This window comes from Falco punctatus (assembly GCF_963210335.1).
Source record: "Falco punctatus genome assembly, chromosome: 3".
Classification (NCBI taxonomy): Eukaryota; Metazoa; Chordata; class Aves; order Falconiformes; family Falconidae; genus Falco; species Falco punctatus.
In genome coordinates, this window is record NC_137582.1 from 119,273,688 (window position 1) to 119,298,156 (window position 24,469).

General features: G+C 46.7%; 2 protein-coding genes across 6 annotated transcripts in view; one reads left to right on the forward strand and one right to left on the reverse strand.

The window, feature by feature from the left end:
- FHL3 (four and a half LIM domains 3) overlaps positions 1-18,383 on the reverse strand; it is a 30,946-nt gene extending 12,563 nt beyond the window's left edge. The window contains exon 1 of one of the 5 annotated variants that reach the window (XM_080381985.1): positions 18,258-18,383. Coding sequence is in view for 1 of the 5 variants with exons in the window: in XM_080381980.1 (XP_080238106.1) it covers positions 4,355-4,361 (7 nt within the window). In the remaining 4 variants the exon portion in view is untranslated. Of the gene's footprint in view, positions 1-4,354; positions 4,499-15,571; positions 15,808-17,871; positions 18,012-18,257 lie in introns of those variants that run through there. The other 4 variants (XM_080381981.1, XM_080381982.1, XM_080381983.1 and 1 more) reach the window with 4 other exon arrangements.
- A 603-nt stretch (positions 18,384-18,986) lies between these two features.
- Positions 18,987-24,341, forward strand: UTP11 (UTP11 small subunit processome component). The gene is made up of 8 exons (XM_080382001.1): positions 18,987-19,203; positions 19,316-19,377; positions 20,041-20,143; positions 20,400-20,513; positions 21,241-21,334; positions 21,640-21,770; positions 23,323-23,433; positions 24,051-24,341. The coding sequence occupies exons 1-8, from the start codon at positions 19,141-19,143 to the stop codon at positions 24,132-24,134; spliced, it is 762 nt and encodes a 253-aa protein (XP_080238127.1). The 5' UTR covers positions 18,987-19,140; the 3' UTR covers positions 24,135-24,341.
- Positions 24,342-24,469: the final 128 nt, after the last annotated feature.

Below are 24,469 nucleotides of genomic sequence, written 5' to 3' on the forward strand. Positions count from 1 at the left end.
GTCCAAGAGCAGAGGAGTAAGATACAAACACACCAGAAACTTCTCCCCAGCCATATCAAGTCACTTTCACCAGATGGTTAAGAAACCTGTGGCTTACAAATGTGCCAGAGGAGATTCTGGCTGGTTTCTGAAGAGGTCTGGGAGAAGACAGAGACAGCCTGGCCCAAGCTCTAGGTCGCAGGTACCTTCCCCTGCCACGTGCGGGGCTGACCACGCAGGAGCCTGCTGGCAGCGGCTTGCACCACGCCAGCCTGCTACCAAAGCGTCGAACCGGCTGCAGGGCAGCAGCTGCTGGCATGGCCAAGGTGACCATAATAGGAAGAAAGATGCTGGAGCCAAGTTTCAGGGAGCATGACTGATCGCAGGAACTTCAGCGCGATCGGAGGAGCGGGAGTCACAGTCCAGGGAAACGGCTGCTCGTATCAATTCTTAAAAAGGAACAAGGAACAGGCGTGCAATCGCTTTCTGAACTCCTGCTCCTCTCAAGCACGTTAATGGGGTGACTAGAGAGAAGGACACATTCCCATTCAATTACGGGAACACTGATATCAAAAACACTGGCATGCACGCTGCCAGTACACACAACCTCCGGGCTTTCCTCGCTTGTGACAGGCAGTAGGTGTAACACCAGCCCGGGCAGCGCTGCCAGCGCCAGACTGCACCACCAGCTCACACGACATCCCCACCACGGCAACACAGACGATTCACACCTGCTTGTGGTGTCTCAGCCTCAACAGCCCTGGCGAAACTGCCATCAGCTAGTGGGTGCTTGACAAATCTCATCACGAGGGTCTGCCAACGTCAAATCCACGAATTCTCTTAGTTTTCCTCTTTCAACTAGAAAATTGGGCAAGAACAAGGAACTCGTTGCTCGCACAGGGCTGAATAGACCTTTCAGACATATTGAGCAGACTATACATTAACCATCGTCATACTGGCAACAAACAGTAATGCAAGAACACAATGCAAACCCTGAAGATAGTCATCAACCATAAAAAACAGCTTAATGGGCGCTGGCTGGCCTCCAAGGCCCCAGGTTTCACACCAGGTCTAGGCAGAGGTTAATTTGGGGGGTAAAACACTCGCTGCTTCTAAATGGTGTAATTTACCTGTGAACCTTCTTTGCCCGTGTCATTATGAAGTGATGAACAAGAAGAGGTGGTGGGAGGGGACCATAACTGGATGAAGTTTTGTCAAGAAAGTCACAAAGAGAGTATAAGTATATATACATGTACACGAAACTACAAATTAGTAGATAAGGTACTTCACGTTACCTGCCTGTCGTAGCACATGTTTTCTTGTTCTGTGTGCTACAGCCTCTTAACATCACACATCACTGCAACTACAACCTCACACGAGGTACAGAGCCCCCCACATGAAGTCAGTATTCTCCAGAAACAAACATATGAGCACAAAGATCAAACGCATCCATGCCCCAAACTCAAAAGACAGAAGTCTTGCACAGAGCCTTGGGTGGTCTAAATCTTCCAAATGCAGAATCCCAGAGAGAACTTTATAATGCCCTGACTATTACAGAAAGAAAAAGGGACTCCCGAAGAATAAGCATGTTGTGAGGCTTATAATCTAGTAAAGAAAGTTTAATTTTGGACTGAATTGATTTATGCCCGTGTAACCCAGCAAAGCTGGCCCATAGCCATACAAATGCCTTACTGCTTATCCAACCGCACAAACCCAGGGCTCCAGCAGTAGTGTTTCAAAATCTCTTTGCCCCACAAAATAAAGGTCATATCCAGTACACTAGAATTCAAACATTAAAGCATGACAGGAAATGACTAACTGCACACTGAGGCCAATTTACCTTCATCTTAGATCTGCTCAGCACACAAGAATCTTGCAATTCAAACAGACATCACAGCCTATATGTAGAAAAAAGAATCTGACCGCTCTGACTGCTAGTTCTTGGGTCTGTGTGTCTGAGTACAGATATCGCTGCAAAATAATGGAATTCCGCTCTATTTCCCTAAAGTTCTCTTGTAAGCCTAGCCCTATGCTGCCGTGTTCGCTTTTCTTTCCCTTAGGGTCAGCTGTTTCTTAAATTGAGGATGAAGCCATTCTTATTTCTGAGGTGACAGAATCACAGAGCCATTTAGGTTGGAAAAGGCCCTTAAGATCATTAAGTCCAACTGTATAATTTAAGTTAGTGTTTACAAAGCTTTTTGTAGTCCCCGATTAAGAGGTACTTAGGAGATTATACGCCCGTTTTGCACATGGAGGCAATCAAGAGGCTGCTTCAAGCTTCTGAACCAGCCCCCACCTGAGCTTGTGGACAGGCTGCAGGGGATGGGTGCAGTCACAGTGCTCAGATGCTGAAAAGCAAACCTGCCTGGTCTGAGCTCCATCCCTTAACTGCCTTCTCCGGAAAGCCTGGCAGCTCTTTTGCTGATTAAGCCTCTGCTCAGCTTCAGGGTTTTTTTTAACAAACAAAGCAACTTTGACTTACAGTAGCAGGGAAAGACATATAAACCAGACATGTTTTATTTTAATGTATGCCTATTACTTAAAGGGCAAAGTGAATTTTTTCACCAAATTAGGTCAAAATATTCCTGTTTCCGATTTGATTCTTTGTCTCCCAAACATGAGCATTTGTAGTTGGCTTCTTGCATATAAGCAGATATACTGAGAGGGGTAACCTGTGCTGTCACCCTGGCGGTTCTGTGCCTTTTGGGGCTCTCTGCACCCACATGCAATACCAGCAGAGCAAAGAGAAGGCCAGGAAGGTGATGGGGCTCATGTGCCATGCAAGCTCTTGCCCAGCAGCCGCTCTCCCACCCTGCCAGCCACTACCCGTGGGCCTCCCCACCTGCGCTGGCTGTTTGCACGAGAAATAAGGACACTCTCCATCTAAAGCACTTTTTACAGCTGCTGGTGTCCCTTGCAAGCGAAGGCAATTACAGCTCGGTAGCGCAGCATGTGAGCAGCTTCTAAATCTGGGGAAGGACCGAATCCTGGCAAAGACAAACTGTCTCGGGTTACCAGCCCGAGAGCTGCTTGCCTGTGGTCCGAAACAAAACTAAGAGCATTTGTTGCCTGGGAGATGCTATAGGTGCCAGCTGCAACCCTCCCGAAAAAAGGTAGGGAGTGCTCTGGAAGGACAGGGCCCCCAAGGCACAGGGAGGTACAGAACTGGGATGGACAGGGTCACTGCGAGAGGAAGATAACCTCTTCTTTCAGCCACTGCCTTGCCAACATAGAAGTGAAAGGAGTATCCTCCTGCGCCTGAAGATTTCTCTGCTAGGTGATCTGGTCCTCAGGTGTAATTTCCTTTTACTATACAGAGCTGGTTATCTTCAAATCGGTCTCCTCCTTAAAGCATTTGTCACATTTGGCACCTTTAAAAATTACTCAAGTACTGCACATTTTAAATAAGAGAAGCCATCAGTTGTAATTGTCACATATTTTACGTAAGATCTGAGAAATAACTCCTTGCGAGCACTAAAAAGAAATCTGCAGGATGCAACGTGCCTTCCAATTTCTGCCATGCTGTGCTGCCACGCTTTGAGATAGGGTCTGTGGTAGTACCCACGAAAGGGAAAAGTGGTGCCACATCCAAAAGGCTAAGTGGAAACAGCTGTTGTGAGGGGTGCAAATGCTCACAAAATTTATAAACGCCTTTCTATCACGCAGGCACGCATTGAGTTTCCAACATCTATGCCCCTGCCTGCTGGATGTGTTGGGTCCTGAACTAGTGCTGCTGCCCACCACACCGGCAGCACGGAACAACTGCTGCTGATGCGGGGCATGGTGAAGCACACGTGCTGACTGTAACTAAACACTCGTACAGAGAGGAAAACTGCTCCTTTACAGAAACAACGCACATGAACAGCAAAAAATCCCCAATATCTGAGAGCCGCTGATCTAGCCTGCAGCTCATTTACAGGACCTAATTCTCGCATTCAAATCTGAGATTTACAAGGAAACGTACATGCAACAGCTTTGTCCCAGATTAAAAAGGAACTGAAAGGTCAGAATTTTAACTAATGCAGGCTCCTCTCATGATGACTTTCAGGTAAAGACCAAGAAGAGTTGATGTTTCAGCCCGGGAAGCAGCAGATATGGAGCAACGCCCCATTTCTTTGCTGCAGAGAGGACACTCCAGACTCGTTCCCTGAAGGACGCAACAGCAGCCTGCTCTCCAACTAGGCTGAAAGATCCTTCCGAAGCTGTAGGCACAGTCAGGCACGTTGTGGCCTTCGCCGCAGGAATACACCACCAATGCCCTAATAACCCTCCCTCCCTCTCCTAACCCACCACAACAGGGATGGGCAATTTACAAGCTCTTTGTCCCAAATCAGCAAAGCTCTGGAAACAAAACCTCAGACCAGTTCTCCGTTACCTTGCATCGTGGAATGGGATGGAGCAGCGTAAAGCCCAGCAGCCTGGAGGACTCACACTGCAGGCAGCGAGAGCAGGTGCGACCGGCAAGAGGCTCTTGCTAGTAAATCATCGCTTCACTAGCAAAACACTGGAGTGCTTGCCCAGAAACAAAAGCAGTCACATCGTAAACTAGAGGGTGACATCAGCACAGGGATTGCGTTTCCTACAGAGGTTTAAATGTCATTACTTGTGACTGGAAATTAGACACTTACAATTCAAGTTACTCTAGATTTTCACAAGAGACCTAAGAATTCCAGTTCTGTGTAGATATATTTCACTTTCAAACCCTTTCTATTTCTCCATGTCACAATGATAGAAAAAGAAAAGAAGATTGTTCTCTCTAGCAAAACTATCAGGAAGCGCAAAGCTAATGAACATTGTTATTAACCTAACCAAGTCAGGTGCTAACGAGGTGAGCAGCGGAACTCATCGATTTCCACTGGAAAGGCTCCATGTGATTCAAACAGCATGCTCTACTTTTGGCTCAGTGATTCAAAAACCTCTGAATAAGAGTGGAAGAGGGCATTCCAAAGTTCTGCTTTGCATCTTCTTCTAAAATTAAATCTCAAAGCTATCAGGGATTTGAAAGCACTTATTTCATCATTCCTTAGCTGACTCATTGTTTCACAGAGCACGAAGCGTGATACAGTCTGTGCCCGTGGTCCAACACCTTCACCAACCTGAACTGTGCTTGCGACTTTCCACACGCAGCTCTTCAGGCTCTTCAAAAGCAACACATCCAAGGCTTCCATACAAGCACAACGGGCCAGATTTAATCTTCCTGTGAGTTAATATGATGTTTGCACAGGGTTGAGAAATACTAGAAATAAAACTGCTCTTGGCTGAGTTACATGCAACACACCGCGTACTTCTTGCTATTAATGACTCTTTAGTAAGTACCACTATGACTCTACATATTCCAGAAAGCTCTGCTAGGCATCACAGCAATTTTCTTGGTATGAAGTGTTCACTGAATTAAAGGTAGCCACTGAAACATCTTAAAATTTAAACACTGACTTTTCTATTTCAAAATTTCCACGTGCTGAGAAAGAGGCAGATGAGAATAACTAATCCACATTTAAGGCCACAAACTAAAGATAAGTTTCTTTACTTGGAAAGTAGTTTAGCTCCCAGGCGCCCTACTGGAAATAACATATGATGAACCAGTGCAAGACCATAAATGCAAGAGTGCTCAGTTTCCACGGATCTGACATCCCGTACCTCTCATGGGATTGTTGCTTCCTCAACTCCCTAACAGCTGTCGCAAGCAAAAACATTATTTACCCTTATAATACCTGCAGGGCAGGGAGTTATTTTATCTCCCTCCTGGGATTTGCACCTCACAGGCTTTTGGCACAAGGCAAGCCTGGTAGAACTAAAAATGGAACCAAGATCCAAGTCCTCGTCTATCTTTCTTCTCCTGAGATGCAGCACATATCCCCGTCAGCCTGGAAATCACGACACCCACTAATGCATTTATAGACCTGTGCCCAAACAGGTTCCACAAACTGAACTCTTTGTGAGAAGCAAGAGAAAATGGAAGGAAGAGAACAACACGATCTTTAAGGTCCCTTTCCCACCCAAACCATTCCATGACACACGGACACAGTACTGTGCAGTTGCAGAGTACAGTTAATCCAGACTCCAGATCTTTTGACCAAGTAACTCCGGGCCTTCACTACTCACTCCTACTATTTAAACTTTGGGCTTTGGAAGTGAGCACATGCAGCTGAAAGGCGGCACTGAAGTAGTGCAGCGCCAGGAGTCATGCACCAGTTCAAACTATGTTAGTTCTTAAGAACAGAAAAAGCCACGTTTCCCTTAAATGAGGGTAGCAGAATTCCAGGGTGAGGTCAAAAGCCCGGCTGGCCAAAGCCAACAGTTTAGGTTAGTACATGGGGTCACGATGCTGACAAAAGTAGTCCTTGCACTCAGAGACCGTTCAGGATCCACTTTTTTCCTTGCTGTTCTTTCTTCACCATCTTCACATACATCCTAAGCAATATCCAGGAATACTACCATCAGATGTGGACCTGAGAGAGGAACTTTCATCTTCAACCACGCTGAAGTTAGGCCTTCCAGATAGACGTTTTATATTATTAAATTTCTTTCGCTTCATTAGAAAAGCCTTAAAAAAAGACATTTTTTTCACCAGCAGTACCGAGTTGCTATACACACTGTTTTAGTGGGAAACTGCATGATCTGCAGCCACACAGATCTGAACTACAACAGAAATTACCTGATCTCTGACACACTCGCAGGAGGGAAATCCTGTGGGCTTGGATCATTCAAGAAATAAGGCTGCTGTACAGTTACAGGAACAACACATGTCCAGAATGGGCTCTAAACTGTTAAGATCCAGTCTGAAAATCAACTGTGAATTGTTTTTACAATTTGCATTTTATATTAAAAAACTCTCCCAAAGACCTCAGGAGGCAGAGCTCAGCCTGGAAAGGATTTTTAGAGTTATGCTGTAAAGCCACAGAAAGCAGGGATCTAGAACGGGAACAGTTCATTGCAGCTAAAACACTGATCCTGGGTTCTGCCTGAAACAGCTGGGATTATTTCTTCAGTTAAGCAAATTCCTGTTACCGAAACCCACTGTGATATTTAAAGGAATTTGGAGAAGATGCTGATTAGGCACTCTTCTTCCCAGATAACAAGATCTGAACCATATGAATTTATTAATTTCTAAGTGAACACTTGAAATGCGGGTAAACAAATTCAAAATATCAAGGTCATATTTATATTCCAGGGTAATAATTAAATATTTACTCTCTTCTGGTTCCAGTATTCTAGGTTTTTCTATGGACCAAAATATTTAGTCATGTAAAAACCATCTGGAAGACATTCACTTGGCCTGCTAAGATTCATTAGTTTAAAAATACACAAATAAAGTGTTCATTTTATTTCCCAAAAGCTAACACTGCTGCTTTCAGCTCTGTTAGGGTGCCTGATGAATAATGCTTATGCAACATTCTCAGCAGGAGATATCAGATGCCGCAGTTTCACAAATGCATACAAATATCTGTTAACTAAAACAAGTCTTGTATTTAGATTAATGCTTTTCTGTACTAACTCAAGTGATTATTCACAGCAGTATGAAAACCAGCTTGCAAATAGTTCAATCACTTGTTTTATTCTTTCTCCCATGCTCCCAAATCCCTAGTGCTGAAATCTATTTTTAAAAATCACCAATGCAAAGAAATTTCTCTTCAGAACTGGGATTCAGATACCTGTGTTAAAGAATTACAGAAGGTAAGCCTCCATGCAAGCCTTTTCTCTCCAAGAATTTCCTGCATAATCTTAATACAGCTTTTTAAAAACCAAGTAAACAAGAGGCACAGCTGAGATTTTTTTTTTTTTTTTTTTTTTACAAAGAGTTGAATTTGGCTTGGTATCCACAGGGATCACTTTTCTGGCCAAGGGTTTGCAAAGGGTTATTTATTGGCTAGCCATTTTTCTTTTGCTGGAAGATGCTGAGGTTTTAGCAAAGTTTCTGCAGAGTATGCAACAGTATTCAGCATTTGCTCAGCTAATGAGTTAAATCACTGCAGCTCTCCGATGGCTTGAAGATTATGGGTGTAGGAAAAGGGAACGCTCAGAGAGGGGAACTTTCAGCAGCCACCACCAAACTGCGGTTAAAACAGACACCAATGACTCTATTCAGCTCCCAAACCTCAGACAGTTTCCATTTTCTCAATAACAAAGCATTTTTGTGGAATGAGGTAACAGCCTCCATCTGCCAGGTCTAACTCTCCACTAAGATTTCTCAAGAGCATGGCTGAAGGCGGGCAGCCAGCTGAGCCAAGAGGCTGCGAAAGGCAGGAGGAAAGGCAGGAAAGGCAGGAGGAAAGGCAGGAGTTGTCCCTGATGCCTGGGAAACAAAGGAACAAAGCTGCAACAGGACAGGCGTGGAGAGGAGCCTCTTTGAGACCATTGCACAAATCCTCCTGGGAGTTTGTATCAAAAGTAGCCTCGAGCAAGCTCCAACCAGTGCACAGCTAGAAAGCGCAAAAGGCCGAGGGAAGAGGGAAACTTTTCACTAAGGACGAACTGGGATTGGCAGGAGGAAGCACAAGACAAATGGATGCCACAGGTTGAGCATTCAGCTGTCCATCATCAAAATGTCACCAGTACAGAGCAGTGGGATTTAAAAGTGAAGACAGGTCTGCGAGCACATGCTGCACGATGCAAACGGGAACACAGATGTCCTGCTCCCAGGACAGTACAGCCCGTGGGACTGGCCACTCAGGCTGGGATGTCCCTCTCCACACCTGAAATGTCATGTGTCTAAGCCAGAGCAGTCACAGCCTCCTGAACAGAGCCTGGGAGGGCTTTTGGTTTTGTTCTTGCCTTGTTTTTGGTTTTGGCAGCCTGTATTTTGGTGTCTCAATTCCAGGGATGCCGAGCACCTATCCATTCTGTTGATCCCAGGCAAAGCCAGCTCAGTTCCTCTGAAAAGCAGATTGCTCATTCAGATTCAGATGAAGATTCTACCTGCTGGCAGGACCCCCGCAGCTGACTCGCATTCCCCTCCGTAAGCAGCCAGTTATTAGTCAGCTCCCTCATAATTCTGAGGCTCAGCTCCAGGTTCAACACATTTCAGCTGCCTGCCCTACGACAGGATAAGCAAAAGGGAACACCACAACCCCAGGCTCACTCATGCAAATAAAGGTAAAAACCTTGGAATCGCATGGAGAGATGAGGCCAGCTGGGAAGAGCTTGGAGGAAAAGGTAGCTACACAGCACATAACATCAGGAAAGGATCTTCATGGTGTATGTGGGTCTTCTGGACTACTTTTTGTCACTGCATATATAAATCTTTAAAAAGCAATGCAGGAAATTCGCTGGGACATCGCAGCAACTGTGCAAATGGACGACCTGTGACTTGGGCAGGTCAGAACATAGAGGATCCACCTTAGTTACTACTTTGGTAAATAGTGCTGCCAAGAGCAGTTATTCACACCATTTGGAGGCCTCATTCTCCCTATGCAGCAAAAGACATTTGAATATAAATTTTAAGAATCACAATTCAGAGGGATTAAAAGACATTTCTAGAAAATCCATTCCAATTGTGTTATTTTAGTCTGGTCCATCAGGTTTTACATTTACAACGACAAAGATTGCCAAACAGAAACTGCCCCAAAGCCATTTTGCACAAATTTAATTGAAATTCGCAACCTCCAGACACTACTGCACTACAAAGGAAGAATGAATGAGGACAGAAATGTCAGTGTAGCTAGCCCCATTTAACATTCACCAGGGCACCAGCTTTACACACTTCTATTCTGCCACAAAACTTGGTAGCTAAAGACTCATCAAAAGCACGTACGTTTAACCCTGGTGCTATTTAGTCCTAGGGAGATGCTGAAATCTGTGCACTCACATACAGTCATATGCACTAAGCAGCAACAACTCAGAAAAATACATGGAGCAACTGGAATGCCACTCACCTGCAACTCAAACAGAGCAGCATGCTAATTAGGAGAGATGTTTCACTTCCAAATATGCCAGTTCTCTAACCATCAATCTTTATTTCTGCAGATCAGACACAGCCTCCCACACACTGCTGCAAACAGAGGAGGAGCTTTTTCACATCGGAAGATGCGGGGTGTGCTCCCACCACTACTGCCAATTTCCTGAATGGTCTCACACAATTTCCCACCTCTACATCTAGTTCTCTCATCTAAAGCAAAGGCAATTTTTCATCTGGTTTTCTGAAGGCCCTCGCATTCCTGCAGTACTTCCTCCTGAAGTTTTGAAAACTTCAATATTGACCTCCCCACTCTCTTAATACCACGTACCCAGCTGGATACCTGGAGAACACAACTGGCAAGGGGCATACCTTCTTCCCCAGCCAGGGCAAAACATTTCCCAAGCCAGTTTTCTTCCTGTGAAGAATGCTGCTGTCAAATCTCAGAAATCCACGCTGCTAATACTAGCCTCACCGCAAGGTCAGCCAAAGAGGACTTCCATCAGAGATGAGCTCTGCTAGAGAGGGCTCCCTGGAGATTATAAGAATAGTACAGTCAAGCCCAGATGGCAACAATGTGCAGAACACATTTCCAGCAAACAGAGTGACTGGGCAGAGGACTATGCAAGCTAAAGTCCACCCTGATCTCTGCCATCTGCTAGTTAAATGCTGAAGTCTAGGCCAAGGCCTTTGGGAAAGGTCAGGATAGTCTTACAGGGTCTCAAGATACTGCTTTTGTTCTCACTATTTGCTTCTCAGTTCCTTGTTAAAAGATACTAATCTCTCTGTAAGGCAGTTACTTGGAGCCAACAGTTTAGGTATTATTGCAAAACATAGGCTTAAAAGAGACTGGAAATTATATTGGCAGTGTTACAGAGGGGAGCAAAGCGCAGCTTTGGGTCAAAACAAAAAAAAAATAAATCTAAGCTAGTAAGCAATTCCCATGTGATAGTTTAGGAGAGCCAGCAAAAACTTCTAGAAAGAAAACAATACTGTGAGAACGAAGCTAACAAGAGCTGGCTCTTGGAAAAATAAAATGGCCAGTAACGAGCCAGAGTATTGCCAACAGCTCATATCCAAGAGAATCTTTCTGGGAAACCAACCCAAGTCATTACGCTGGAAAGCCCTCAGGGACTAGGGACCCTGAGGCTAAAAGCTGGCAAATTGTTTCATAAGTTAAAGCTGGTCCCAATGTTTTCTACTGCGTAAGAATAATTTGTTGTAGCCTACAGGTCTCTACAGAGCAAGGGGTAAATTAAGGCTGCTTCCTCTGGGAAGGGAAACAGAGTGCTTGGCAGAGCCCTGCCCAACGGGACCTTTTTAGGTTTCCCACCACCGCTGACATCCCTTCAGCCCAACACTCAGCCCAGCGCACTCAGGCTCTGGGCTCTGCTTCACCCCTTGCAGCCCTACCGCCCCTCGGTGCTGCTCCTCGCCCCTCGGTGCTGCTCCTCGGTGCTGCCCCGCGCACCCAGCACAGCGCACCGCTACCTGGTGGGAAAACCATCCCAGCTATTTCGGGCAGCGCTCCACCAAGCCAGCAGCTGCCACAAAAATGCGATGACTGTGCCTCCACAAAAGCATCTTTTGGAGACTCATTCACCCAAAATGGATGCAGTCAGAGCAATTATTCTGATGGATCTTGTTTTCCAGAGGGGTGAGGAGGAGACCTTGCTCTATCCCTCTGTTTCAGAGAGTAGTTAATACACCAGGAAACAGGTACACTGATGCAGAATGATAAAGGCAAGGCTTTTGTTTGCAGCCCTCTTTCATTTCCAGTCCAGCTACTCGTAGTTACAGGAGTGTACAGAGTGCACAGAAGGCAATAAATGTGCTTCTGTGCTGGCAGAGAAAAGTCCTGCATTGGCAGGGAATATCAAGATGCTGTCTAATGACTTTCCTCCTCTTCCAACTCCTTTTCTGATTCATGTTGCCATCTTCCTTGCAATTGACCTAAATAACATGTTCAGGCAGTGCTGGAAGTATTTCCGCCTCATACTTCAATAGCAGCAAGATCTCCACATCTGGAAAGGGTATTTCTCAGGAAAGTTACACCGCAGGTGTCTCAGGAGCGAGAAAGGAAGAAGTGCACCCTGTCTTGTCTCATTTCATCAGTAAGACTTTCTGGCTGAAGGAGAACAAAGGTTGCCCAGGAGCAGAGAAAACACATGCTACGTCTGTGCCCAAGCCCTGGCAAATCTGAACAATGTGGGCAGAGTATTCAGTTACCTCATTTCCAGGTGTGCTGTCAGCATGAGCCATGACTGGCTTGGGATGAAACAGAAAAAACTGTTCCTAGATCTGGACTTGTCTGCATCGTTTATGGTAATTATTGCCCAGCAGCCTTTAATCCTTTAATGTCCTATCACGCTCTCAGCCCTTAGTTTCTCTATAACCTTTTGATTGCTGCTTACCATTCTACATATGCTACAGAAGAGGCTGGAGGACAGAGTGCAAGACCGCATTATCCCACGGAGCCAAGGCTTGCCACCCCAGGCCGCAGGGAGAGGAAAGCAAAGAAAGCCACTGCAAAAGGACTACAGCAGGTCAGCCATCTTCAGACACACAGCAATTACATATGCTAGCAGCATACAAGCACTTAAACCAGTTGTCTATCCAAGCAGTTGCTGTACCTCTCCAGCTATTCACTTCAGCACCTTTTATAAGGGAACACAGGACTCAACAGCACTGCATCACAGGGACAGTCCATCCCCCAGCACTCCACAGTGGCTTCACACATGGAAACATTTTTGATTCCTTCCCACCCAGTCTCATTCTTTCCTTCACCCTAAGTTTAGGCACTCCTGGTAGCCATGTAGATCTCTCACCTCCTTACAAGCCCCATGCAGACTACTGATCTCAATGTTATCTTACAGCAGTGGCCTCCACAGGCTGCGTACTGAGCCAACGAAAAAGTCAATTGAAAATGCATTAATTGCCGACAAGGAAACAGAATGTGGGGAAATACAGGAAAGTGTTTTGAAGCTGCATGGGCTGCTGTGGCACTTGCAGCTCTCAAGTGAGGAAGTGCTAGGCTGGGGTTTGCGCACTGTACCTTGCAAGGCAGGCACGAGGTCCTCAGCAGCCTAACAGATGCCTTTCTTATTCAAAGGATACACATAAATACAGCTCCCCTATCCCAACAGAAAGGAAGTTATAGTTGACTGCTACCACCTCTTTTTCAGGTAACAGAGCTTCAAAACTAAAGCAGAGAAGATGCAAGCAGAAGTCACACATCTTTGTGCTACAGCATGTCTGTTTAGTCCACAACAGCTAGTCTGTATCTGTTATCTCTACATTTTTTTTATTAGCTCATGTTTACTTTGGCTGCACATCCAAGCAGTCATTTAAACAGGGCGAGAGAGGAAAATCTTGGACTCCCAACAATGGCCAAGCAGTTTAATCTGCCACTGGGGACAATGTCTTGACTCCTATTGGCGTTTAGTACTGGCAGGGTCAAGTGTAACATGTGCTGAAGGAAGCACTAGGGAAGCAGATCTGCGGCTGTTCCAACAACACCGAGCATTTCCTTGAGCTATTCAGAGGTCCCTTTCCCCCTTGTGTGTAGAGAAAACAGCTCCAGCTGTCCGGTCACCTGCACACTGGCTTCTCCGCTCACTGAATTTATGACATTTGAGGCTGCTAACAGCTCCAGGTTAGATACAGCACATTCCTCTGGCTTACAGCTCAGATGTTCAAAGCTAAATTAGGAAGCAGTTAGGATTACGTCCTTGGCACCAGCTGCCAGGTTGGTGCTGGAAGATAATTTATCCTCCTGAACTGGCACTGGGCAGGTTGGGCATAAGCATCAACAAACTTTCATCCAGCGATGACAACAGTCAAAAGGGTCTGGAGTTAATATTTATCCATGGTGCTGATTTTAAGGAAAAAAAAAAATTTCCTATTTGAAAAGTTCAAAATACTTTACATAAAAGAACTATGCAGCTTGCAAGCCTAGGACATTCTACAGTAATATATTCAGAGGCAAATAAAAAAATTATACAAGTTACTGTTGTCAGATGACCACAGACCAAATAAAGCCAAAGTGAGACTGAGAACAAAAACATAAATTTCAGCATTTTCATTCCATTGCTATTTGGATTCTGTGTTGAGACATTTCTAAATAACTCTTGATTAACTATTAACTTTGCTCTAACGGACCTGTCTTTCCGATTCCTCCCAGAGTAATATTATCCTCTCAGTGGGCTCCTGTTGAGTAAGGACAGAACCATTTGTTAAAACTGTTCTCCATTTAGCAAATATCAACAGACACAAAGTGAGTCACTCAGCAGAGGCAATTCTGCTAGGATGAAATACAGGAAGGTGGAAGCCATGTGGCATTCTTCCATTTCCCCTTTCCTTTCACAATCAGACCCTTGATATTTTCTTCAACAGGAAAACTGACACCCCTCCCCTCCCTGTAAACTGCTGACAATTGTATTTTACACCTGGCAAAACCAGTGCAAAACAGAAGGAAGAGAAGAAACAAAGAGCAAGGACTTTTCTCAGCAACTACATCTCCGCAGAACGAAGCATTTGTCTTTCCAACTGCAGCTAAAGACCCACCACTTCTTAATGGACAAATCCTTGGAACAACACAACCGCTTTCATGGGAAATGCCACCTCCTCGCTGCGCAATGACTGCAGAATGGAAAATGCTGCAGCAGCTTCGTAGGGAGCAATCAGAGCTGTTAGGGCCGGCTGTGGGACCCCAGTCCCATTGAAACCAACAAAGCATGTGCAGCTGAACCTCTCTGCTTGCAAACTCTGAGCCCTCATACTTGGATGTCCTATCCTTTAAAAGTGATCCTAAACTCTTGGTGGTAATCTGAAGATCAAATAACACTGGTTTCTCTGCCCCCTAACAACTGGTCTTTTCCTTTTCCTAGATGCAGGTGGTGTCTATTGTTATAGCTGTCTTTAAAAAAACAAAAGCAAACCCCCATCATTTACACTGGTTTTCATGACATCACCAGGCAAAACATTTTCAGGTTCTCTCCGAATTTTTCCACTCTGGCCACTGAAATTGCACCTATTTCACAGAAATAGTCAAAGCCCCCTAAGGAACGAGGTGTAGCAGCTTGTGCTCTGGAGACGAATGCTGAGCAAAACTGCAAACGTCATTCGCACCAACCTTCCTGCCGGACCAAGCTGGGCGCTCCACGGTGGGCACAAGCAACCCAAGAACAGCAGATGTTGACCAGGGATACTGAATACTGACCACCAGAGGAGAAACTTTTTCCTTACTTGAGCAGTTAAAAGAAATTACAAAGTTGTCTGACCAGTTAAGAAGCTTGGCTTTTATTCAGACCAACCAGCCCTCAGTTTTCCATAAACACCTTCTTTGTCTATGGAAACTTTCTCACACAAAAGGTGAGGCAGAAGCAGAAAGGTTTACACTCATGTCTCCATCCCCAGGCTACTGCTGCAATTAGGGCTCTTCAAGCATGACCTCATGCAAGTGAAGGACAGCAAAAACTCCACAGGCATGAATGAGGACCTCAGCAGGCTACCATGAAAATCTTGTGCATCAGTGCTGTGATTACCATAAAAGTCCTCTTCCAGGGAGAGGGGGTGGGAGTCACTTGAGCAGTACAAGTTACCAGTTTATTCTATTTTCCTGCTGGCACTTAAAAAAACAGCAGGCCATGTAACAGCATCATCTCAGCACAATTAAGAACCCTGAAGAAAGCGACTAACCTCACAGAGCAAGCGAGTCGTGGCTGTGAACAGAACCAAGTGCTTACAGAGTTGGTGGACTGGGAATTTCAGTAACCTGCCGGCAGAGCTTTTCCTGGCTCCATCAGTCAAGGGTTCATCTCTGTCTTAAAGCTGCTAGGTCCAAAACCTAGAAGAACATCGCTGAGCTTACACCCCTCAGGAATCTACTGACCAGCGAACACCACCAGCTATAGCCACACGAGGCTGGTGCTCCACAGAAAATAACCAGCGCGTGTCATGAGGGTGACCACAATAACACGGGCCAGGAAGGAGGCTCCTGCCTTTCTTCCCCACGATGATCTCGGGGAGCTGAGCCACCCGCGGCTGGTGGTGTCCTCAAAAAGCACAGCTGTTCCAAAGTCTGCTCTGAAACGAACTGCAGTGTAAACAGGAAGCAGAGCTGACAGCAGACATGCCGCAGATGGCTGCAAGTCCTGCAGAGGGAACGGCAGCGTCCTACCCGCCTCCCCACACCAAGGAACCAGCCTCAGCTTCAGCACAACAGTCACCGCTCACTGGATGCTGTTCTGCAGCCAGGGGAGATGGACAGATTTTCCCCCAACAGGGGCCTCAAAAACATCCAACATGGAGAGACAGTGGTGCTCCAGAAGTTGGGACCATGCAACTGTTCACAGGGCTTTCTGCTAGGGAATTCTGGATATTTCCAAACAACACCCTGCCTTCAGTGTGTTCCCACCACTCCCTATGTGCAGGTTTAAGTTCTTATTCCAAAACATACTTTTTGCTGTAGAGCATCCACTATAATTAGTGCCCGCAACTAACTATATTGCCTGTATTTTTGTCTCCTATGCCATGCAACCAATCTTTAAAGCATACAAAATTACAGACCTCGCTGGGTAAGAATTACACTAACACAACTATTGCCTCTAAGGAAGCAGCCAGAAAGAGACGCAAGAGAACCATACAGTCTCCATCCTAGGAAAAGGAAAGAACACAGCACAAAAATAAGACAGGAGAAATGACAGACTTCTTTCCTGCTGTCCTGCCGATGGCCTGTCTCTCAGGAAGTTAAACCACATTTTGACAAAGCTAATTAGGGAAACAAGACAGCTTCCACACCTTTGAACACCAGAAAAATATTACTTATGGCAGATACTTAAATACAAGAGACTCCTAAGGAAATACCCAAGAAAACGCTTCTCAAAATTAACAGTAAAGGAATATTTGACAATCACACATTCATAGCAGCCAAAAGAGCCACAGATTTCTAATGCTTGGTTGAGAAGTCAGAAAAGTAAAAGAAACGTGCCCACAGCCTTTCCCAGGCATTCACCAGCAGGACACTGCATCCATCAGACCCTTGGCTTGGTCCTGGCCAGCCTTCCCTGTGCTCCTGCCATAGGCTCTCCACTGTGGAAAGGTTTCTTTATGGTTTTCAAAACTGAGGAACAGCGAATGTATTAAATTAAAATCTAAGCATAGAGACCACAAAGCCTGCACCGTGAAAGTAAGTAACCACTGCCGTACACCATCCATTTCAGCTTTGAGTCAGTGGAAGGTAATTCCTACTAACGTCTTCACCCAAGCTAACTATAAAGTACATCCACATTTCCATGAATTCTCATGAAATAGTCAAAGCGATTAATGTAACCACAAGTACAAAATACTGACAAAACTGGAAACCAAAAAAGAAAACATTACCCGTAAGAAAATGTAAAAAACGGAAACAAACCCGTGTCTAGTAAAAAAACACTTTGAAAAGATGCTGAGCTGTTTTTTAATAGCAAAATTCGAACTGTGACTTGAGTCTTTGTTTAGCACACACACAAAAAAAAAGCAAGGCTGCGAGCAGTCTTCCCCCATAGCTACCCGGCGATTCTCTGGAAACATAGCAACCGTTTAGGATGTGTTGAAAAATTCCCTGTACTACGTTTGAGCATTTGGTTTAAGTTTAGTTCAGGGTTTATTGGCTGGATAAAGTTTCAGAGCTTTCTTAATAAAACACAGGTTAAACATTGCAACTTCGCGGTCTGGGAAAGAGACGAGGCCGAAAGGTTTTTGTTCGTTTTTGTTTAGGAAGCGAGTGAGCCGCGCTCGGCGGCACACACCAGAGCGGGGCTCTCCGGGAGAGCGACATCCCGGGTAACGACACAGCAAACCCGGCCGGGGTCCCCGGGGATGCCCCGTCCCCCACCAGTGCCGGGGACGGCCGCCACCGAGGCGCCTTCCCCCAGCCCCCCGCGGCCAAGGCGGGCGGCAGCTCCCACCACCGGCCCCGGCCCCCGCCGCCTCCCGCCGCCCGGCCCGGCCCGACCCACCTGGTCGGTGTCCCGGGGCGCGCCCCCACTCGCTGCTCGCCCGGCGCTGGCCAGGCTCGGCGCGGCTCCCCAGCCCCACGGCGAGGAGCCCGGCCCGGGGCGGAGCTCAGGCGCGGCGGGCTGGGCCGGGCCGCTCCGGGGGCGGCGGGCTCGGCCGCCCTGTACCCGCCCCGCACAAGCACCCGCCGCCGGAGCCAGGAGGGGGCCGCGCCGGCGGTGGGTGCGCGCAGACGCTGCAGCAGCGGGGCGGCGCGGCCCCGGTCCCCGCGGGATGCTCCCCGGTGCCGCCCTCCCGAGACAGCCGGCCCAGCACCGGTCCTTCGCCTCCCCGTCCGCTTCAGAGCGGCCCACCCCAGAGCCCGCCCCGCGCTTCCCCGCTACTCAGCTGGGCAGGCGTGGGGCTGTGGCGGGAGGGCTGCGGCGAGCTGCGGGAGAGCCGCCGGCCGCGGGCTCGGCAGGGGCAGCGGAGAGACACGCCGGCTGCCGCCCCACGGGGCAGTCCCAGCTCGGGCTGCGGGCGCTGGACACTAGGCGGCCCCGCGGAGCGCTCCCCACCGCCGGCCCTGCGGCTCCCCCTCCTGGAGCCGCCGCTCCCTCGCCGCGCCGCCCTGCGCTCGCAGCGCGCCCCGCAGCTCAAACACGCGTGGGGCTGGGGGTGCCCGGCCGCCTCCCCGCGCCGGTCACCGAGGCTGCCGCTCGGAGCCCGGCCTGCGCACCCCGGCAGGGCGCGGACAGGGGCCGCGCGGGGCGAGCCGGAGCCCGGGGGACCCAGCAGCGGCAGGGCTCCGCTCCGGGACTCAGGCCACGCGCAGCCGCCAGCCTCCCCTCCCACCGGGGCCGAGTCTCCCGAGCGGGCCCTGCCGCCGAGCGGCACCGGAAAGGGCGCGGGTGCCCGCGCTCCGGCCGGGCCCTCAGGGCCGCACACCGGCGGAGACGCCCCCGGCCCAGGGGCGGTCGGGGCGGGCCCAGGCTCCCACCCGCGCAGCAGCTGACGGGGCCGCGTTCGGCCTCCCGCCGCGGGGCCCGGCCGGGCAGGGGCAGCGCTGAGGCACCCGGCCCCGCCGTCGCCATGGAGATGGCGCCACTTCCCGGCAAGCATAGCGCGACCCTTCACCTACGAGGCCACGCCCCTTCCTGCCACCGCCCAGCGCCCGGTGTTCTACGGCGTGGCGGCGGCAGCAGGCTGCGCGGGACTAGGCCGCACCGGGGCACTGCGGCGGTGGGGAGGCTTGAGTGAGGCGAGCGGAGGCTGCTGCTCCCGCCGCCGCCATGTCGTCCGCCTTCAGGAAAGCCGCCAAGTCGGGGCAGCGCCCGCACCGCGAGCGGGCACAGGTCAGTGCGCTGGGCCGTGCCGCCTCCCCCGACTCAGCCGGGCTGCTCCGGGCCGGGCCGTTCTGGTGCGGGCCGCGGCGTCCGCCTATGCTGTCTATACCTTCCCTCCTAGCCCGCCGCCCGGAGGAAGCTGGGCCTGCTAGAAAAGAAGAAGGACTACAGGCTCCGCGCTGAGTGAGTCGGGCCGCTGCGAAGGGGGGGATGGCCCGGGCTGGGCGCGACGTGCGGCCTCAGCGCCGGGGGCGGGGGAGGGGGCTCGGCCCGGCGGCGCTCACGAGTGTCACTGGGCTCCAGCGCGTTGCCTGTGGCCGCAGCGGTGCCTGCGCCGAAGTGCCGCGCACTGCAGAGGCGGCGTGAGGCGCCAGCGCTCTCCAACGCACCGGAACCGCTGTGTCCGATCCCACCTGCCAGGCTGCTGTGCGGACCGTTCCGTATCCCTGTGCCCGAGGCGGGGGAGGGCGACGTGGAGGACCAAGGCCTCACAAAATCGTTGTTATTATGATCAATCCAGGACTTAGAAGCATTATCTTCCATCTTTAACGGCTGACTTTGTAGAAGATCTAGGAGTCCTGAGCAGCTGTCTAAGCTTTGCAGAATGGGTGAACATGTTTCCGTTACTCCTCTGACCCTTACTGTTGGACACTATTTGTTTCCAGCTTTGTTAAAGGATAAACTGTAAAGCTAAAGTAATTTGGGTGGCCAGCTCTATATGTGGAGTCTTGTGTGAGGTCTCAAGGCTCAGAGCATCACTTTTAAGGACTCAGCATCTTGTTGGGGAATGTGAATGTGGAGAAACTGCTGAACAACTTTGGTTTTATTCTTTTTTTTCACCCGCAGTGACTATCACAAGAAGCAGAATGCCCTCAGAGCACTTCACAAGAAAGCTCTGGACAAGAATCCTGATGAGTTCTATTTTAAAATGATAGGTACAGAGCTCCAGGTGAGAAAGTAAATTGCCTTCAAGCAGGGTTGCACTCTATTACTTGTAAGCAACATAATTTCTTTTTACCTTGTTTTAGTTTTAATTTATAAATCAGTAAATAAATTAGTAGGCTTGGTTTGGCGCCAGTGGAAGGCTTTGAGGAAAATGAGGGACAAAGGGCAAAAAGGTTCTTTTGTTTTTATTATTAGGACCCATAGTACACTATAGCTGGAATGGTATCTGTCTGCAAGTGCTATGTTCCATCTGGTTTTAGGATGGAGTTCATAAAATAAAGCAGCCAAAGGATGAAGTGACCCCTGAACAGGTGAAATTGATGAGGACGCAGGATATTAAATATGTGGAAATGAAAAGAGTGGCAGAAGCCAAGGTAATACTTCACTTTTTTAGTGTTTTCCGGTTTGCTCAGAATTGTGCTTTTTAGTGTGGGGTTTTGTTGTTGTTGGCTGTTGTGCTTTATGTTTAGTGAAATCTGATTTGTGTGATAGTGGAAGTGACAGACAGAAATGTCAGTGGAGCTGTGTATATAGAACCTAAAGGTATACTGAATAATAAAAACTACTCTGCATTATTATAAAACATGGCAATTTCTTATGTAAATTTCAGACATTATAAACACAGTGTTGCTTCTCATATTTATAAAGAATTGAGGAGTACTGCTACTGCAGTGGGTTGTTTGGATATGGCAGGCGGTCAGTCAACAGAAATGTGACCCATTTATGAAAATGGTTTCATGCTCTGATGTTGATTCACACACCATCACCACGAGATGAAAAATTATAAAGTCAGCCTTGAATTTTCCTTCATGCTTTTGCTTGTGATTTCATGGTAATCGTTCCTACTTTGTCTGCCATATTGATACTTACTGTTTTGAAAATTGATCTCTATGTATTTGGCTGGGAAATAGCAGAAATTACTGTTAACCTCTACTCAAAAAGGTTATGAAGACATGACATAAATATACACTAGATGTATTTTCAAAGATTAAAAAAGAAGGAAGAGTTCAGATGCTTGTACATTTGAGAAACAAACTGGAATTGACTTCATGGAGTTATTTACCTTGTTTGGCAAAACCGTAATTTTTTTTTCCCCGGCAGAAAATCGAGCGGCTGAAGTCAGAGCTCCATCTCCTGGATGCCGAGGGGAAGAACCCCAACCAGCATGTGTTCTTTTTTGATACCAAAAAAGAAGGTAAGATTTAAATAGGCTTTATCAGAAAACTTGTTCTGTGATGCTTTTTTGTATGCTGTTTAAAATAGCATCGTGCTTTCTTTATGCCATTGTCATAAAAAAAAAGGTACTTTTTCCCCCCGGAATACTAATTCAGGTGCTCTAGAAATCTCTTTTGGTTACTAGGTAAGACCTCAGTTCTGCAGGCGCTATGCTGCTGGGGCTTCCGTTGCTGGTTGTACTTAAGCTACATGTTTGGAAGGTTTGCTGAGCATTAGTCAAAGAAGTCCATGTGAGTTAATTACTAAATTTCTTTTTATTTATAGTTCAGGAGTTTGATATTGCAACTCATCTGGATACCGTTCCAGAGCTCGTAGATAGAGTGTACAACCGACCGACCATTGCAACATTGCAGAAAGAAACGCTGAAGGGAGCTACTGATCCTGCCCGCTTAAAGGTACTCCCGCTATTTGTCTTACAGTTTTCTTAATGGTTTACACATTTCATATAGTAAGCACTAGAAAGGATTTGTTGGACGGTTGTGGAGAAGAACAAAGTTCTTCTGTTGTCTTAAAACTTTTATTGGTGATATAAGGCTGTAGTGAATGTCACTTAATTATCAAGTGCCTGGAGCCTACAGTGAAATCTTCCCCTGGACTGACCGAGAGAGAATCCCAGTCCGCTGTGGTTTATAAATAGAGAGTTGTGACATATAGGCTGGAACAGAATGGTATAGATTTGAATAGGCAGTTTCCTTGGCAAAATTCATGTATTTCTCCTCTGTTACACAACATACACCTATGTGACTATCTTTTCATTAGATTTTATGTGTTTTCAGTGTGATTTTAAGTGTGATTTTTGCAGCATCCACTGTTAAGTCTCACTTCACAGCTCCCCAAAAACCCTTGCACCCCTGAATAGGGATGTGAAGAAACTTATTCCAAAATAGATGTATCTGTTCTTGGGTTTCTGATCTTGCAGTATTTTTCATTTAGGTTCTGAGCTTGATGTGGCTTGAAGTTCAGGATTTGTCTCCCCTCTTCTTAGAGACATTTCAGCTATAATCTTAATTCCTGGCTTTCCTATTTAAAGTATTCTGTGATTCTTCAGGATGAGTTGCTTACGCAATCAACTTTCATTCTGATGATTTAGTATCACAGTGCTTTTGTCCTAGAAATAGCTACACTTGGCTTTAACACTGTAATTAGTTTAGATATATTGGGCAGTCCTGTAAGTTTGAGTTGGTATGTGTAAGGTAAAATTAAAGTTGTCTAAAATGCCGATTGGTAAATTTGTAACTTGCTTTTTTTCCAAATCAGATGTCAGATAACAAACACCCTGTGGTCCTTTTCTTCTTGCCAGCTTTCTCAGTTTGGCTTGTCAGTAAAGCAGTTGGACAAGTCGTAGACCGACAATTTTATCCTCTAAACATCTGAGTCATACTTGAAACATGTTGGGATCTGTTCTTCTTAATTTAATTACCTAAATCACACCTGCAGTAATACCATTTTTGTGCTGGGAAAGCCATCCGTTCTTAGTAGGTAAACGTGACCAAACAAGTTGCATTATGAGAGGCCTCTGTGCAATTTCTAAGCACTTCAGGAATTGGTCTCTGGTCTTTTTTTTTTTTTTCTCCTCTGGATAAACTGGGTTTTTGTTAAGGAGTTAGATATTCTCTTGCACTCAGCATTGAAATTCAGAGGATTTAGAAAAATTAAATTCCAGCCACTTACTGAACAAGGTTGCACAGCATCTAAACCAAGTTGGAAGAGGTTTGGATTTTTGTGTTTGGATTTAGGAATTAAGTCCTAACTAGAAAACATCTTGGTTCTCATACTAGGGGTTAAAATGGTTCTGGAATCCAGCCACAGAATTTAAATAATATTATTTAATATGATTTTAAAATGTAAAAAATGTTTGTGTGGTCCTAGTGCCTCAGAACAGGTTGGTTACAGACCATAGCATCTTGTTGCTCTCTGTCGTAAAGCAGCTTCTTTTTCTTCTTCCAGAAATTAGCCCAGCAAAGGAAGAATCAGTATGACCTGCTGAAGCAGCGCATTGAAAGAGAAAAGGCCATGTTTGTTATTGCACAGAAAATCCAGACACGTAAAGATCTTTTGGTGAGAGATTTAGTTCTGGTTCTTTGAATCTGTTTTGTTAAGGTCATTAGATCTAGTTTTGTATGTATGTGTTTCTTCACTCTGATTTTATACTGACACTTCCAGGCAACTCCTAAAAATAACTCATCCTTTTAGTAGGGAAAAAGCGAGGAGATGAAGCATTTCAGTTGTACCATGGCTATATGTGCTAGTCCAAGTTTTACCATGTGAGCAAGGACAAAGACTCACCTTTGAAGTGGTGCTCACAAGTATTTTCTAAAATACTGTTGCCATCTCTCAAGTACTAAATCAATACTTTCAAGTAGCAGAGGGAAGGAACCATTTCTGTAGGTTATGAGATCTTAAAAATCCCAATGACCAAAACAATTGTCTCAGTGGGACTTACCACTCACTGGTGCTTGTGAACAAAATAGATTGTGCCCAACAACCTAAAGGTGGGAAGAGTGGATGGAAATACAATTCCCACCTAAACAATGAAAGGCAACCATTTTTCACTAATGTCTTGTCAGTCCCAGACAGGGACTTTCTTATTTATGAGGGTGGGTTGGCTTTTTTTGTTGTTTTTTTTCTTCCTTTTTGCATGCCAGCAAATATTTTTTTCTTGTTCTTTTTTCCAGGACAAAACTCATAAAGTAAAGGTGAAGAAAGAGACAACAAGTGGTCCAGCTATTTACAAATTCAAATTTCAGCGGAAACGTTAATAATTCTGTTAAATGATTGTTACTGGCTTTGCTTAGAAAGAAGGAGGATCCTCCTTATGGAGGAGGACTGATGCACTGTGTGTTTGTTTTCCGCTGCAGCCTAGCACTTTGTTAAAACGAATTACAGTGGGCCTGCCGTAGCCATAAATATATTGTATCTAATTAATTGATTAATGAATCAGAGAGTTTGTTCTCTTGGTATTTACAGTGGGAAGCCACAAGAGGTGCCTGCATGTCCTAGTAATATGCACCATAAACCACCCTTGAAAACTCAAGGTCAGAATTGAGAGATGGGTTGCAAGGAGCACGCAGACGGGAAAGGTTCTCCGGGACTG